The sequence below is a fragment of the Ailuropoda melanoleuca genome, chromosome 14, assembly GCF_002007445.2.
Source record: "Ailuropoda melanoleuca isolate Jingjing chromosome 14, ASM200744v2, whole genome shotgun sequence".
Classification (NCBI taxonomy): Eukaryota; Metazoa; Chordata; class Mammalia; order Carnivora; family Ursidae; genus Ailuropoda; species Ailuropoda melanoleuca.
Genome location: NC_048231.1, coordinates 10,809,093 through 10,825,900, shown reverse-complemented (window position 1 = coordinate 10,825,900; position 16,808 = coordinate 10,809,093). Strand labels below are relative to the sequence as shown.

The 16,808-nt window shown below is 44.0% G+C and overlaps 1 protein-coding gene across 3 annotated transcripts in view; it reads right to left on the bottom strand.

The window, feature by feature from the left end:
• Window positions 1-3,768: 3,768 nt before the first annotated feature.
• The window catches only part of EXD2 (exonuclease 3'-5' domain containing 2), a 52,117-nt gene continuing 39,077 nt past the window's right edge, over window positions 3,769-16,808 (bottom strand). For all 3 annotated transcript variants that reach the window (XM_011222062.3, XM_034642375.1, XM_011222064.3), the window contains 5 exons: window positions 15,837-16,168; window positions 14,726-14,832; window positions 14,345-14,480; window positions 10,278-10,634; window positions 3,769-7,646 (listed from right to left, as the gene is read on the bottom strand). In XM_011222062.3, coding sequence (XP_011220364.1) covers window positions 7,430-7,646; window positions 10,278-10,634; window positions 14,345-14,480; window positions 14,726-14,832; window positions 15,837-16,168 — 1,149 coding nt within the window. In that variant the 3' untranslated portion in view covers window positions 3,769-7,429. The remainder of the gene's footprint in view (window positions 7,647-10,277; window positions 10,635-14,344; window positions 14,481-14,725; window positions 14,833-15,836; window positions 16,169-16,808) is intronic.

Sequence of the window (16,808 nt, the reverse complement as noted above, 5' to 3'; positions counted from 1 at the left end):
TTCCCAATCCTGAGCATCTATTCACTCACTGTCCAGCCCCTCTCTTCCCAAATCATCATTTTCCTTTGCCTAGTACCACTGGGCAGTGAATGGCCTTTTCTGAAACCTGCCTCAGCCCTTGGGAGAGGGCAGGGCCCTTCCCCTGGGGCTTCCAGTGGCCCCTCCAGCTTCAGGCCTGGCCAAGGGCCTTAGAGGAGGTCATGATCTGTGGGCAGGCTGAGGGGCCCACAAGAGCCAGGCTGTCCTTGGCAAGCAGCTGGAGCCCCCAAGGAGCACAGCCCCAGGACTGGGTGGGAAGGTCCTACATAGCTGGTCTAAGCAAATAAAGGGCTGTGATGAGTGGCTGCTGGAAGGAAGGAAGGAAGGAAGGGGAGGGGAGGGGAGGGGAGGGGAGGGAGGGAGGGGGGAAGAGAAGGAGGAAGGAAAGAAGGAAAGGAGGGAGGGACCCCAGCCCTGAATGGTTACATGGGTGCATACAATTTGTCAAAATTCACAAGCAGTACTCTTAAGATTTGTACTTCATTGTCTGTTCATTCTGCTGTGCTTCAATAAAGTATTATTAACAACAACAACAACAACAACAATCCTAGCCCTTGTGAACGAATGAGTCAAAGAATCGCCATTCGGGGGTTTATTGAGTTGGTGGTTCAGAGAAAACTGTTGTTTTCAGAAGACAACATGATGTAGCCTTTCTGCAAAAACTTGCTCTTTGGAAACCATCACTACAGCATGTGCTTCTGGTTAAGCATTCCACGGCTGAAACGCAACTCTATGCTGAGATGCCGAGAGGATGAGGCAAAATCTTGGCCAAGGTCAAGCTCTGCTGATGGTCTGAGAGGGGGACGGCAGCCAACTGCTCTGCACTTGTGTAACATTTAAAAAAGAAAAACTAACCTCAAGCCATCTTCCGTCCCTTTTCGGAGCCAACATTAGTCCTGCTCATTGTATCCAAGAACTCAGAGGAAGCCACTTGCATGCGGCTATAGCTCGGGCCCACAAACCTCCAGGGCCCACACATACGTACTTGGATTAAAAAAAAAAAACGAAGCTAGCTTGCTGGGACTCCAGTTGGCTCTATGGGATATGACGACAGATGTCAGAATTTTAGATGAAGTCAGGGTTCGTCTATCAGAGGGCAGAGAAATACACTTTTGCTTCCCTTTTGGCTATCCGATTGCTTTTTCTGGAACTAGAGTAATAAAATGACCCTAATTTGGTAGAAAATGGGGGCTCCTGTCTGTATCTGGGTGATTATTATAAAAAGAGCTGCAAGTTTAGCATATTTGGTCCAAATCTGTGCTACTCAAAAGCCAATCCGCCAACACCCTCTTTGCGACTGAAACTAAGCACAAGGGTGAACTGGGAAACGTATTTTCTGTCAGGGCATGGGGAGCGGATAGAGGTACAGAGAAATGTCTTTTGGCAGCTTATAAAATATAAACTACATTGTGCACATGTCTGTCTTGTTGGTGGCCAAAGATAAGAGGGGCAAAGTCCAAGGCCAGTCAGGGTTATACAAGATGCAGGCCCCAGAAACTTCCCAGTCTCCCTGTGAGTTCATCATGTCTTAGGACTTACGGATGGGTAACGATGTGTTAACACTGGATCCCTCCAATTTTCTTAGGCAGTCATGACAACGTAAAAAGAGAGAGAATATTTTTAACTTATTGGTTTAATGTTTTCCTTTTAAAGTACCTAATTCTATTCAGTCCTCTATAGTATAGTCTTCTCCTATCCTTAAAATGAGAAACACTCACTCCTTTTTTCTCAATATCTTCCCATCTACAACACTTGGCAAACTTGCCTAATTTCCATTCTGTGCTTATCTCTTATTAAACCTTACAGCACAAGCAATGCAGCTGAAGAGAAAGATTTCTCTTCTTTTTTTATTGTTAAATAGTGAACTAAGTAGAAATATGAGTTCCTTAAGGCCACACACAGCACATCTCTGGTGAGAAGGGTATTTTGACCCCAGGTGGAACACCAGATGGAGGAAGCAGGCTTCTCTCTAGTCAATGAGGCCAGGAGGACATGGTGTGGCATCCTGCTTCCCTCATTCCCCTCCCCCCTTCCGTACACAGTCTCCATTCCCAGAGCTGGGGGCGGGATGAGGGTGTGCAATGAAGCAGAAGGTACACAGCTCCCAAGGGAAAGTGCCACATAAGAAACAGTGGGATGTACTGCAGAGTGCTACAGCTAGGAGGGTCCTTACAGCACATCTAATCTCAACTTCTAACTTCACTGGTAAAGAAAGGAGCCCAGAAAAGTTAAGTGATTAGTCCAAAGATACACAGCTAATGGCCAGAACCAAAACCGAGGTCACCAGCCTGTCCCTCTGATCCTCCAACACATGACAGAACTGAGTACAGGGAAAAAGCAAAACTGAAAGTTAAGTCCATGGGCTACACCCCCATCAACCCATGAACCAAATAAACATACCTCTTTTAAAACTACTCATGTCTTAATCTCCCATTTCTTTTCAGCTGTTAGCTTACTAAGCTCAAATGTTTGGTTCTTATCCAGGACTTAATGGATACCCTGGTGGCCTGACTAGTCAGAATCCCAACTCTGCCCCAGCATGTTGAAGCCCGAAAAGGGAGATCTTTGGGAAGCAGGAGTAGAATATAAGTAGCCTCTCCACTCAGGAATATTCTGGACCACACATCATGCTTATAATAATGCTGACTCCAAACTCAGCAGCTTTTGGAGCTTATGCAGGCAGAAAGGCAATAGACTACCCACTTAGCAAGAGGAATATGCAAGAATTAATAACAAATAAGGAAGCTAAAAGGAGGGCAAATACTTTGGTTCAATCTGGAAGGCAGGAAATTAACTACCTCCATTCAGAGTAGCAAATGACCTTGTAAGGCAGTGTGTACTACATTTGAAGAGGATACAACCCAGGATGTGTGAACTAGGTCCTTTGACATTCCCTATTCCTATGCAAAGGAAATCCGTTCCTGATTATCCCTCAAGTGATTACCCATTTGGTCCAGTTCCCCACAGTGTCTAGGGACCTCCAACAAGAGTGGGCCACAGGCAGACCTGGTGAGATGGAAGTAATAGTCTAAAGTACTTCCCACCTTCCCAAATAACACGCTGGCATTAAAGCAAGGGCCTCGGTGCCTCAAGCAAAGGGGGGTCACTAACGCATCTCCTAGCAGGCTGGTGGGATAGGTAACTCGAACAAGCAAGCTACCTGGCCGCATGTAAGCCCTGCGCCATCACCTGGTGCGAACCTGCTCCAGGACTGGGGACAGGCAGAAGGTATAAGGCTTCAGCATGAGGGGATAACTTAGTGAACAGCTAACACAGATCACTGAGTTCCAAAGCAGAAGTATTCTGGGGACTATGTATTATGTTTATGTTATTCAGATCAAGAGTTCATCATAACAGGTCATTCTTATACCCTCTTTCAGCTTATCTCGCCCAAGAAAAACTGATTCCCACCGTATTCCTGAAGGATCGGGTACTCCAAAAATGGCCACTAAGCAAAAGAAAAGATGAAAGATCAGAAAGAACCCTTTTAAAAGACCCCAGATGTCCATCAACAGTTGGATAAAGAAGATATGGTGTTTATATACAATGGAATATTACCCAGCCATCAAAAAATGAAATCTTGCCATTTGCAACAACGTGGATGGAACTAGAAGGTATTAGGCTAAGCGAAATAAGTCAATCAGAATTATCATATGATCTCACTGATATGTGGAATTTGAGAAAAAAGGCAGAGGACCATAGGGGAAGAGAGGAAAAAATGAAACAAGACGAAACCAGAGAGGGAGACAAACCATAAGAGACTCTTAATCTCAGGAAACAAACTGAAGGTTGCTGGAGTGGAGGGCGATGGGAGGGATGGGATGGCTGGGTGATGGACATTGGGGTGAGCGCTGTGTACTGTGTAAGACTGACAAATCACAGACCTGTACCCCTGAAACAAATAATACATTATATGTTAATAATAAATTAAACTGAAAAAAAATGTAATAATTAGTAAACTAGCAAACCAAGAAACTGTCTTCTTTAAAAGGTGATACCTCTCATGATGATGAGACATGATGAAAGGGGACAAAAGGAAAAAGGATAAACGAATGAATGAAAAACTCAGACAGGTAAGGTAAACTAAGAATTTATAATCAAATGTTAGGGCCCCACACTAACAGGTAGAAAAGGAAGCTGAACAAAAGCTCTTTCTGCCTGCCGGGTTTCTAAGAGTCTAAAATGAGGGATTAAAATGGCTTTATTTCAACAGAACACATTTTGTCATCTGATCTCCATCCGTGACATGGATAAGAATAAGTAACTTATGGCTGCACTCTTAAAAAGCAACAAATCCCTGAATATTGTACCTTGTTCACTTTAGGATAGCAAATCACTGATTGCTTGTGCATCGTACACACAAAAAAGATCTGCCTGTAACTTTTATGTTTTTATTCTAAAATAAACAGTGTTTCCAAAAAACATGGACTTCAAGGGGAAATGAGTCAATAAAGGATGGGACACAAAGGGGAAGCAGAGAGAAGACTCTGAGTCTAGATCAGGGCACATTCAGAGAAGCCCTCACCATGACCCTGTTCTCTCACTACCACTCACATGCAGGCTCAGCAAATGCACTGGGACACGAGCTACAGGATTAGAGAGAAGCGATCCCTTGATATATGCTCCTCAAAGGTGATAACAGTTGGTACCCACTCCAGCAATGTGAGCCCACTCCGCCCCATCCAATCTCTAGGATTCTATCCTAAGTAAATTTTCAAAGATATAGTCAAAGATTTATACAAAGGACAGTTCATCACAGCATCACCGACATTAACAAAGGACCCGAAACAACCAAAATTTTCAACAACGGGGGAATGGACAACTAAAGTATGGTAGAGCCACTAGAAATCTACTTTCAAAGATTAGGGGCACAGGAAATTAATTACTTGTGCTACCATGTTATGTGAGGGGGAAAAAATAGGATGCCAAGCTGTGTGTGTGTGTGTGTGTGTGTGTGTGTGTATGTACACACACGACTCTGAATTTTTGTTTGTATTTTATGCATTTTTAAATAGTGAAAGGAAATTCATGGAGGTTAGCTCTTTTCTAGACGGAGGGAAGATGGATGATTTTTATTCCTTCTTTAGACTCATTTCTAATGAACATACACTATTTTTCTATCAGCAAAAAACAATAAATATTTCTTTTATAATATGCCTGCCCTAAAATATCTCATTTGAGGTATTTTGTCCATTTGACCATTGTCAGTCTTCAGGAAAGGGTGCTAAACGCTGACTCAGAGAACAGAGTCAAATCTACACAGTAACTTCCGAGGAGGGTGAGGAATCTCATGTGCCAGTCTAGCTTCTTTCTCTACGGTGGCTGCTGGCTCTGTTACTGGGCTTTGCAGGAAACTGCTGGAGAATCTATTGCTTCTTCCCACAGCAACCACTGCACCTAAATAACCTCGTATGTCTAAATAACCTCGTATGTGTTTCTCCCCTCTTAGCATGAGGATCACAGGGAAAGAGAATGAAAGCACCCTACTCCATTTCAGAGGAAGTTTTTCTTGTAACCCTATCCAATAATGACCCCAAATCAGCTATACAGATTTGGAAATAGAAGTCATCAGTTATGTTCAGGAACCATATATAAAAAGCCCTAGTTCTCAATAATGAATATAACACAAAATCTGTGAGTGCCACCTTGTGGCAAGTCTGACTACTCTAACAACCACCCATCAGTCTCCAGGGTTCACCCCTGGACTCCGGAGCATGGGGTCCAGCCACTGACGCACATGCCCCACAATAACCTACCCCTCTGAACAGACGGTCCCCAGGGTGGCTGGTACTATTCATTTTCAAGGATCTCTAGTTTAGTGCCCAGGAATGCCTGTTTGAGGACAAGAGGGAATGAAGGGGCGGAAGCACAAAATGTACATTCGTTTCCGGGCCACTGGTTGATAGCCTGAAGCTGCGCCGCGCGTGGTACGTCCATGTGCACGCCGTGCGTGGTACGTCAGTGCGCACACCGCGCATGGTACGTCAGTGCGCACGCCGCGCGTGGTGTATCTGTGTGCACGTCATGCCACTGCCGCACAGCAGGGACCTGAGGAATGGATATCTCCTCCCCCAAGAATATTTACCGATTTTATAAAGCTGTGAAGAAAAAACTTTTACATTTACCATCAGTGAGCTTTGTGCTTAGAAGAAGTTTTATTTATCAGTGTTAGAGCAACCATCACCAACTTGGGCACAATTTCAAAACAGCTCCTGTTGGATTCTGGCCATAAAATTATTATTAAAGTTTGTCACGATCTTGTAAAGTAAAAAAGCTCTCCTCATACTTTAGAAAAAATACTAGTAACTTGACTTCATGCTCAAAGTGGTGGCTTCACATAAAGAAATGAAACACCACCGTTTTGAACATCTAAATATATGAATTAATCTCGGAGTCCCAGGCATGAAAGCAGGTGGAGAAATCCTCACAATACAACCTGACCAAAGGACTCCGAGAGAGAATTAAGTGTTAAAAAGAGGTCAGTATTACAAATCTGAAGGAACACAGAACACGGAAGGGACCCGACACTGATTCTGAAAGAAAAGAATCTTCCTCTCAGAAAGGGATTCAGCTAAAAACCTCGCACTTCTGGACAAGAGGATTGCAACAGACAGACAACAAACAGCATGAAAGGGAAAGCAGAGCAAATATCAAAGTTCTCTTGAGAGATGGTGCTTGTACTTCTCTCTGCCCCACCCAGTTAGAAGACCTATTTCCAAAAAAGGGTTTCCTCCAGTGTTAGGGTGGAAGCATATGGCAGGAAGTCGCTGCTTTGGTCCTGGATGTGTAAAGGGGAGCATTCTCAAGTACGGAAATAAACTGAAGTGACCTAGATGGGATGGATCTCAACCAGGTGAGCTGTGGGAGAGCTTGAAGCCAAGGAATTTATAATTATGAGCTTGAACTGGGAAAATGAATCTGACTCCTTGTTCACCTCTCCAACCTCTGCAAGAATGTTTTCTCCCATCCTAACCCAATGGGATTAAAATACTTGACTGCCCCTGTTTGAGAAAAACCAACATACTGGGCGGGGAAAAAATGTATTAAAAACCTGAGCGTCTTGATAAGTCACTTCAGGGGAGAATCCTTCATTTGCTGTCTGCACAGGGAAAGCAAAAGAAGGAAAGTAAAATAAAGGCCAAGGCCCTTTTGTCCACAAAAATAAAATAAGAGAGAGGCAAAAAGAATTCTCACCCGGCCCAACTAAAATTCAAAACCATAAGCTCCCCTTGAAGCAACAGCCTGGTTCCAGCAGAAGCATCCTGGGATCAGCATGGGTTAGCATTCCAAGTTGTGACACTAGGCTCTGACAATTAATGACATGGGAAGAGGTGACTTTCCCACTTTGGCTCAGCTTCCCAGCTGTGCTAACCTGGGAGGAGAGCGGCTATCACGACAGCTTGACAGGAAGGTCTTCCCCATATTTCCGGAGCAGCTTCTGGTGGTTGTGGTCCACTGACCACTGCTGGGGCAGGTGCCTGGGCTGCATGGAGTCCAGGAAGTGCTGACGCCAGCGGCTCTCCAGCTGCATGAGGGAGCGCAGCCCGCCCTGGCTGTGGCACTGCACCACCTTCAGCCCATGAGGAATGTAGTTTTCATTGGAAATCCTGGCAAGACACAAAGGACAAGGGTCTGAGGGAGACAAGCACAGGATGGTGTTGCAGACGGCTCCAAATGCTGTGGGCCAAGGGGTTTCCACAACGGTATATGAGGAGGTTGCTAGACTTCTAAAGGTTGATTACTTTAATGATTTAAAAAAAAAAAAGATTTTATTTATTTGAGAGAGAATGCATGAGCACCAGCAGGGGCAGGGGGGGTAGAGGGAGAGGGAGCAGCAGACTCCCCGCTGAGCTGGGAGCCCAGAATCAGGACTCCATCCCAGGACCCTGGGATCATGACCTGAGCCGAAGCCAGCCGTTTAACCAACTGAGCCACCCAGGGACCCCCTACTTTCATCTTTTTAAAGCATCTTTCCTACATCTGCCTTTTTAAAGTAGTTTGGACATATTGCACACAATCCAACAGAAGGAATTTGGGGATTCTGAGCTATATTTGTGGGAAGGCCACTGCAGGATGCAGCCCCCACTACAGGGGCCGTACTGTCTGGCTGACAATGAGTGAAGAATGTTGGGCTTTTATTTACTCTGGTACCAGGTTACCCAGGTACCAGCTCGCCCTTCTTTTTAAGTTACTCATTCTCAACCATACTCAGTATTTATATGGGGCTGTTAAATCGCCCCACATGTTCCAATGTTTCAAACACTGGAATACCTACATGTAAAATGCAAGGTGGGACATTTCTTTAGTGCCTTCTTCCTCACAGAAAGAATGCTAAGCCGTACAGCACAGGCAGTAGAGTCAGTGGGATTGTAATAGCATTCTCTGGTGACAGATGGGAGCTATACTTGTGGTGAGCTAACACATAACACATAAACTTGTTGAATCACTGTTGTACACTGGAAACTAATGTATCATTGTGTGACTGTGTCAACTACGTTTCAATTAAAAAAAAATTTAAAAAGATGGGGGTGCCTGGCTGGCTCAGTCAGTAGAACATGTGACCCTTGATCAAGCAGTCATGAGTTCAAGCCCCACACTGGGCCTAGAGATTACTTAAAAAAAAAAATCAACAAATAAATATCTTGGGGCACCTGGCTGGCTCAGTCAGTGGAGCATGTAGCTCTTGATCTTGGGGTTGTAAGTTCAAGCCCCATGTTGGGGGTAGAGATTACTTAAAAATAAAATCTTAAAAAAAAAATGCCAAACCACATCCATGAGAGACATGTTTTGGTCCCATGAAATACTCAGTTGTGCAACTGGTGCTGTTTAATGGGAAGACGAACCCCTGCCTTCTTCCTAACTAAGTAGAGAGGCCTTAAAAAGTGCTCTGATGCCCTGCAAACAGTGCTTTCACCTCCTGTGAGTAACGACAACTTTTCCTGAGGAAGCCCAAACAGCTTCTTCTCGGCCCCAGACATCCAACTCCAGCATCCTTCTATCCAAGTCAGCAAGGTGATTGGTTAGAAAGGTCTGGGGCTGAAAGGGGAAGTTTAGTTCTTTAGCAAATACATCTGGGAATTGGTCGAAGGAACCAGTCTCATCAATTTCTCACTGGACCTTGCCAAGTTACTTAACTTTAACCTCAGGGTAGCTAACATAAAACTTGGAAAATAACATCTACACTGCAACCTCACAAAATAGTCGTAAGGATAAAACTCATTAGTAGTGTTTAACTTTGAAAGATTTAAGAAATGCAAGATATAATGCTAGCAGTTGCCAGTAAGAAATCTAAATCCTATTTCATAGGGTTGTTAGAAGAACCAATTAAGGCAATTCACAGAAAGTTTTATTAGCTTGGTTAAATAGATTAGGATATCTATAACTATTTGCTTGATAAATGTTTGCTGCTATCTTTAAGATTTTTGGATATGAAACTGTAAAGGCAACCAGCATCGCTCTCACAGTTTTGCAAACTTATCAGTGCAATTCTTTCAGTCCCTAATACTACTGGAAAAGTGATAACGGGAAGCAAAAATATAGCATGTGGCCCAGAGTTTCTTTCACCTCAGCCATGTACCCATTCATTTCTCAGGACCATCGGCTTCTCATTTAGGAACACTGAATTAAGTCATGAGTTCAACTTTGTATTCATAGGGAAGGAGAGAAAGCAAAGAAGGAGGGGAAAAGGAGAAAAGTAATATGAATGGTAAGAGCACTTCTGGCCAATATTCTATTCAGTGGACCAGGACCCTGAGTGTAGGTGAGACAGAGAACATGAATCCATTGGTCTCAGTTCCCACAGACCTGGATAAGGTAAGAGACACAAAGCCACACACATCGTACGCATGAGCAACTTGAGAGATTCGAGGGTATTTCTTGAGTATTATTTTCATCTCCTGTGCTGACTTTAGGGTTTACTTCTGCATAGAACGTCCAAGGCACAACTCCATGGCATTTGAACTCATCTGCTAATCATGAACATGACTGCATACGGATGACCCTAAAGGGTCAAGGATAGAAGGCAAGTCTCCTACGGAAAGGAAATTCTCAAACAAATTCTTCTATCCCAGCCCTATGGTATTTTAAGCCATTAGACGCTCAATGGGATAACAGGAAGCTATGCTCTGCACCTAAATGGCTAACGCCCCCTGCCTGGCAAGCATCCTCACTAAGTAGTCAGGGTTAATACCACCGGGTTATTCCTCAGTCCCTTCTCACACCAGAACTGTACATTGTACCTTGTCTCCAGGCTGGCAGCCTCTTGAAGCATCTCATCCGTGACTGTGTCTGTGTTGTAAAACTCTTGGAGTGCTTGCAGCAGCTCCTCCTTTCGATGAGCAGGCAGGCTCTCCGCGTTGAGCAGGGCCCTGGCCCCAGACCGTACCTGCCGGCGCTCAGGATCTTCCAGCAGGCGCAGACCCTCCTCAGAGCCAATGGGGGCCTGGAACTCCCTGGCCAGCTGCTGCTTCAGGTGGTTGTCATAGTAGTTAGAGATGGCGTGGCAGGAGGTACAGAGCAGCAGCACATCGTGGGAGTTGTGGTCCTTCATCTCAATGGGGAAGTGCTTCCGGTACTCATGCGGAATCACGTTCTTCCTGCCAAGCCCACCCAGAAGGCAGTGCTCGTTAGTATAGGACACAGAACACGGGTGGAGCTAGTGGGCAGGCTGCTGGGATTCTCATCTGGGCCTAAACAGGACTGAGAAGCCTTGGGCACCACCACCCAACAGCTATTACATAAAGGCAATACTGCCTCTTCCACTCTCGGCCTACTTACCTAGCTGTGCCTTAGTTTTCTCTCTCCGAGGAGCAAGTTCATACCACCTGTTCCAAGAGTCAGCGGAGGGCCAAGGCAAGGGGAGGCTAATAACGACCTTCGCAAACACCGTGCTCCCGGAAGGAAAAGTATCAGAGAAATGAAAACAAATTCTAATGACCTTTAACATCTGGAAAATAACTCTCTCAAAGCATGTAGCAGGTCCCTCTACTCCTGAAATTTTGGAAGACTGGTGACCTAAAAAAAGCCAATTTCCTCATCTGAGGAACCCCTTACTCAGACTATTTCCATGGCTCATCAAGGCCCATTTGTTATTTTCTAAGGAGAATTGAGCTCTCAGGAAAGACTCTTGGCATTCACAGCTATTTGTCTCACTTTGTAAGAGGAGCGTAGGAAAGTGAGTTACTCCACTGAAGCCAGGGAGTAGAGCCAAAGTGTGCCTTCAGGTCATCCAAATAAAGGCATATCTCATTTTATTGCACTTTGCAAAAAAAACTGCATTTTTTTACAAACAAAGTTTGTGGCAACTCTGCATCGAGCAAGTCTATTGGCCCCATTTTTCCCCCAACATCATTTGTTCACTGTGTCTCTGTGTCATATTGTCACATTTTGGTAATTCTCCCAACATTTCAAACTTGTTTCATTATTATTATATTTGTTATGCTGATCTGTGATCACCGTCATAGGTGGCACTGTAGTAATTATTTTGGGAGTCCATGAACCATGTGCCCATAAGACAGTGGCACTCAGTACATAAATGCATGTGTTCTGACTGCCTCACTAACTGGCCATTCCCGGGTCTCTCTCCTTCTCCTTGGGCCTCCTTATTCCTTGAGATGCAATGATATTGGTATTAGGCCAATTAATAACCTACTACAACGACTCTAAGTGTTCAGGCGAAAGGAAGAGTGGCATGTCTCCCACGTTCAATCAAAAGCTAGAAATGATTACGTTTAAGTGAGGAAGGCATGTTGAAAGCCAAGACAGACCAAAAGCTAGGCCTCCTGCTCCAGTCAGCCAAGTTGTGAACGCACAGGAAAAGTTCTTGAAGGAAATGAAAAGTGCTGCTCGGGTGAACACATAAATGCTATGCAAATGAAACAGCCTTACTGCTGATAAGGAGAAAGGTTAGTGGTCTGGACAGAAGATCAAACCAGCCATACGGTTATCTTAAGCCAAAGCCTAACCCAGAGCAAGGCCCTCACTCTCTTCAATTCTGTGAAGGCTGAGACAGGTGAGGAAGCTGCAGAAAAGTCTGAAGCTAGCTGGGGTAAGTTCATGAGGTTTAAGGAAAGAAACCATCTCCATAAACATCACAGCACAAGACGAAACCCCACGTGCTGATGTAGAAGTTGCAGTGAGTTGTGCAGAAGATCGTTAACGAAGGTGGCTGCACTGAACGGCAGACTTTCACTGTGGATGAAACAGCCTTCTATTGCAAGAAGATGCCATCTAGGATTTTCATAGCTAAAGAGGAGAAGTCAATGCCTGGCTTCAAAACTTCAAAAGCCAGGCTGACTCTCTTGCTTAGGACTAATACAGCTAGTAACTTTAAGTTGAACCCAATGCTCACGGACCATTCCGAAAATCCCAGAGCCCTTCAGAATGATGCTAAATCTACTCTGCCCATGCTCTCTAAACGGAACAACAAAGCCCGGAAGACAACATATATGTTCACAACATGGTTTACTGAATATTTTAAGCCCACTGATGGGACTACAACTCAGGGGAAAAAACCAAAATTCCTTTTAAAGTATTACTATTCGGGGCACCTGCGTGGCTCAGTTGGCTCATGATAAAACTTAAAAGGATGAGGAGCTGCTTCTTGTGAATGAGCAAAGAAGGTTTCTTGAGATGGGATTGACTCCTGGTGAAGATGATGTGAAGATTGTGAAATGACAACAATGGATTTAAAATATTACATAAACTTACTTGACCAGGCAGCGGTAAAATTTGAGAGGACTAACTCCATTTTGGAAGAAGTTCTGCCGTGGGTAAAATGCTATCAAACAACATCACATGCTACAGAGAAATCATTCATGAAGGAAGAGTTCATCGATGCAGCAAACTTCACTGTTGTCTTATTTTAAGAAACTGCCACAGCCACCACCCTGCTCAGTCAGCAACCATCAACATCATCACAATACCCTCCCCCGGCAAAAAGATTACAACTCACTGAAAGCTCAGATGTGGTTAGCATTTTTTAGCAATAGAATATATATATATATTTTTAATTTAATTTAATTTAATTTTATTTATTTTATTTTATTTTTTTAAAGTAATCTCTACACCAAACATGGGGCTCGAACTCATGACCCCAAAATCAAGAGTCACATCCTCTCCTGGCTGAGCCAGCCAGGCAACCCCAGCAATGAAGTTTTTTGTTTTGTTTTTGTTTTATATAAAGACAGTGAGCAGGGGGGAAGGGGCAGGGGGAGAGAGAGAGAGAAGCTCAAGCAGGCTGCATGCTCAGCACAGAGCCTGATGCAGGGTTGAATCCCATGACCTTGAGATCATGACCTGAGCCAAAATCAAGAGTCAGATGCTTAACCAATTGAGCCAGCCAGGTGCCCCAGCAATAAAGTACTTTTAAATGAAAGTATATAAATTTTTTTTTAAGCCATAATATTACTACACAGCTAACAGTCTACAGTATAGTATAAACATAATTTTTATATGCACTGGGAAAACCAGAAAATTCATTTGACTCACATTTTTTAAAAGACTTTATTTATCTATCTATCTATCTATCTATCTATCTATCCATCTATCTATCTATCTATAGACAGAGTGTGAGTAGGGGTGGGTCAGAGCAGAGGGAGAGAATCTTAAGCAGGCTCCATGCCCAGCAAAGACCCCAATGTGGCTTGATCTCATGACCCTGAGATCATATCCTGAACTGAAATCAAGAGTTGGCCATTTAATTGACTGAGCCACTCAGGTGCCCCTAAAGATTTTATTTTTAAGTAATCTCCACACCCAATCTGGGCCTTGAACTTACAACCCTGAGATCAAGTGTCACACGCTCCACCAACTAAGCCAGTCAGGTGCCCCTGACTCACTCACTTTACTGCGGTATTTGTTTTATTACAGTGGGCTGGAGCGAGGCCTACGGTATCTCTGAGGTCTGCCTAGATAAACCTGTACTCCATGAACAGTATCAAGGCTCAGGAAGCTGTGAGCCACTCAAGGGAGGATTATAAGGACACACAGAGAAGGGCAGCTTCGGAAGGAAATGGGTCTCCAGTCTTTCATGAGCAAAGCGGAACCACTCTCTTTACGGCAAACTGTTACTGAGAAGAGTGTTACACTCTTGAAACCAAGAACAGGGAGCAGGATAGGCAGGAGAGCACGATAGCAGGACCCCACAGAGGGCAGAAGTTCTCAGGAAAACTGGGATGACCCCTACGGACAAGTCTCTCAGCTGACGTTGGCAGATTCAACCAAGACCCCTGAGAGCTCCACATGTAGCTACAAAGGCAGTTTCCATCAGAGGACGACAATCTGGGTGGCCCAACCCCACACCTACCGAATGTACGAGTCTTTCTTGCCACAGACTACACACAGGTTCTCTTTAACCATCAAGTAATAGTCTCCTGGAGATTCGGGTCTTCCTGCAGGTTCAAACTGTAGCTTGACCACAAAAGGCTCCTCACTCACCAGCTCTTAGAGAAAAGATAAGAGGTCAGTGTTTGCCCACCTGTCCCTGAGGAAAGAAGCCCCACCTGAAATGTCCTCTGCAGTGTCCTGGCAGAGATCACGATTTCTCAGTTTTGAATAGCCACATCCTACTTGTCTTAAGGTCATTCTGCCTTCTTCTAACCCTCCCGGCGCCTTGTCTCTCTCCCCACTCCTGCCGGTACCCACATGCACCTAAATGTAGATGAAACAGGACAGGTGAGTCTCACACCTCCAATGCCTTTGTCCAGGTACCACTGAGCTTTCCTTCGGTCACAAGTGCACAGGGGCTGTCCATCAGGAGCATGGAGGAAGCAGTTATCATAGAGGGGTGATTTTCTGCAGGGAAAGGAGAGATTAATCTAAAACTGGAAGCTAACTCCGGGCCTCCCATGTCTTCTGAGGGACTCCAGCTATTCTCAACACTACATTACACTTATGGAAAAACACAAATAGGGCAAAAAATCGTGTTTGTTCTTCCATCTGCATGGGGCTAGGAACTAAAAATGAATTCGTTTAGCTAGTTTTTATATTTATGGAACAAGGAGTGAGTTGGGTAGTACGTACACAGCTCTGTTGTGAAAGTGAACAGGAACAGAGCACCAAGAAAACTGCGCTACAAAGTAATCACTGGGTTAAACAAAGTAAATTAAAATTAAAGAACTTCAAGCTAAAGTAATGAGGGCCACATGGGTTTATTTCTGGCTCATATGCAATACTTGCTTCAATTGAATCATCCAATTCCTAAAGGCACTCTGCTACAGGGACCAAACTTCCACTTCAAAGTACTTGTTAGTCATTTTTCTGCAACAGAGGCGTAAGTTGTACAGAAAAACTCTCACTGGTTAGAGAATGATATTGGCTTAGAGCTGGATGCCATTCTAAATAATAAAATACCAAGTGAACAGGAAATCAGATGATGCATTTCTCCTGAAATGTATGAGGTGATTTATGTTATTCATTTTTCGCAGCTATCCTGAGCAAGAAAGGAGTAATAATTATACCCTCATTTATAACTGGAGAAGTTACAGGGCTCAGGTCATAGCAGGATCAGTGATAAAGCTAGGTGAAGCTCCCCTTACTTCCACTCAATTCTAAAAATTAGAAAGTACAAGAAGGGGAAAAGGAGGAAAATACACAAATAGACCAAAGGATAGCTCCAAATGTCCTTGAAGGAAAGGAAAAATAAAATGAACCCTTGGGGTTTGGAAAAGCTAACCCCTGGAGCACCTGCTACCCTACCACACAACCTTCTGCCCAGACCCAAGATGAGGCATCATGCCTTTTGCTGGAGGCTGGGCCTCTTGAGTTTCTCTCTACCAGACAGAGAACTACTCAGTTACCTGGCCGAATAGCCCACCCCCAGGGGTTTTCTTTTATGCTTTCTGGGGTCTCTCCCTTGGTGGTTGCCTGGCATTGTTCCATCCATCTTAGACTTCTTATTTCTTGGCTTCTGCTGAGCTTCTGCTGCTTCCCCATTAACCTCTTCCCCCAGGCGGCTGAGTCCTTTGCTTCGGAATGGGATGTCTACCACATCCTGGCAATTTTCCAAGACTTTTCTCCAGCCCACGTGGTCATTGTTTTCATCTAGAGTTGAATTCCTAGAGAAAGGGTATCCAAGAAGATGGAGAAAGAGAGCCACTGAAATCTGGGCATCCCTGGCAGCATAAATCACCTGAAGAGAAAAGTCAGAGATCAGTGGAATCTGGAAGGCAAACCAGAGAGAGCAATTTCCAAGTCAATCACAAAGATACGGACAACTTTTAAGGGTTCTAACTCAAGATGTACAACACCCTAAGCACCGTGTACTTCTTAAAAACCTTTTATGATGAAATATCTCACACTATATGAAAGTAAACTGAATAGTATAATGAATCTTCATGTTTCTTGTCTATATTTTTAACTAAAATAGCTAAAATAATGACTTACTCAGAATGCTAAAAAAATCCTAACTCTATAAACCCAGTGAAGTTTCTTTCTATCTGTTACCAAACCCGATGGACAGATTTTTCTCAAGTTTGGGTGAGGGCAGTCACCACAAGTTTGACAACTAGTACATGAAATTCACTTTGGAGGTGGTCACCGTCTAGAATACCTGAAAACAAGAGTCATTGAGAGGACTGTGTGACTGTCAATCAGAAACAACCTGCCATACCTATTAATAAGATGTGGAAAACAAATGGCTTTCAAGCATGGACCTCAAATCAAGTCACGAGGGCTCATTTCTGGAATTATTTATTTAATAATGGTAAGTCACTCTTTCAAACAACTGGTAACAGGAAAGCTGGTCATAAATAAAAGTAGCCAAAACTATC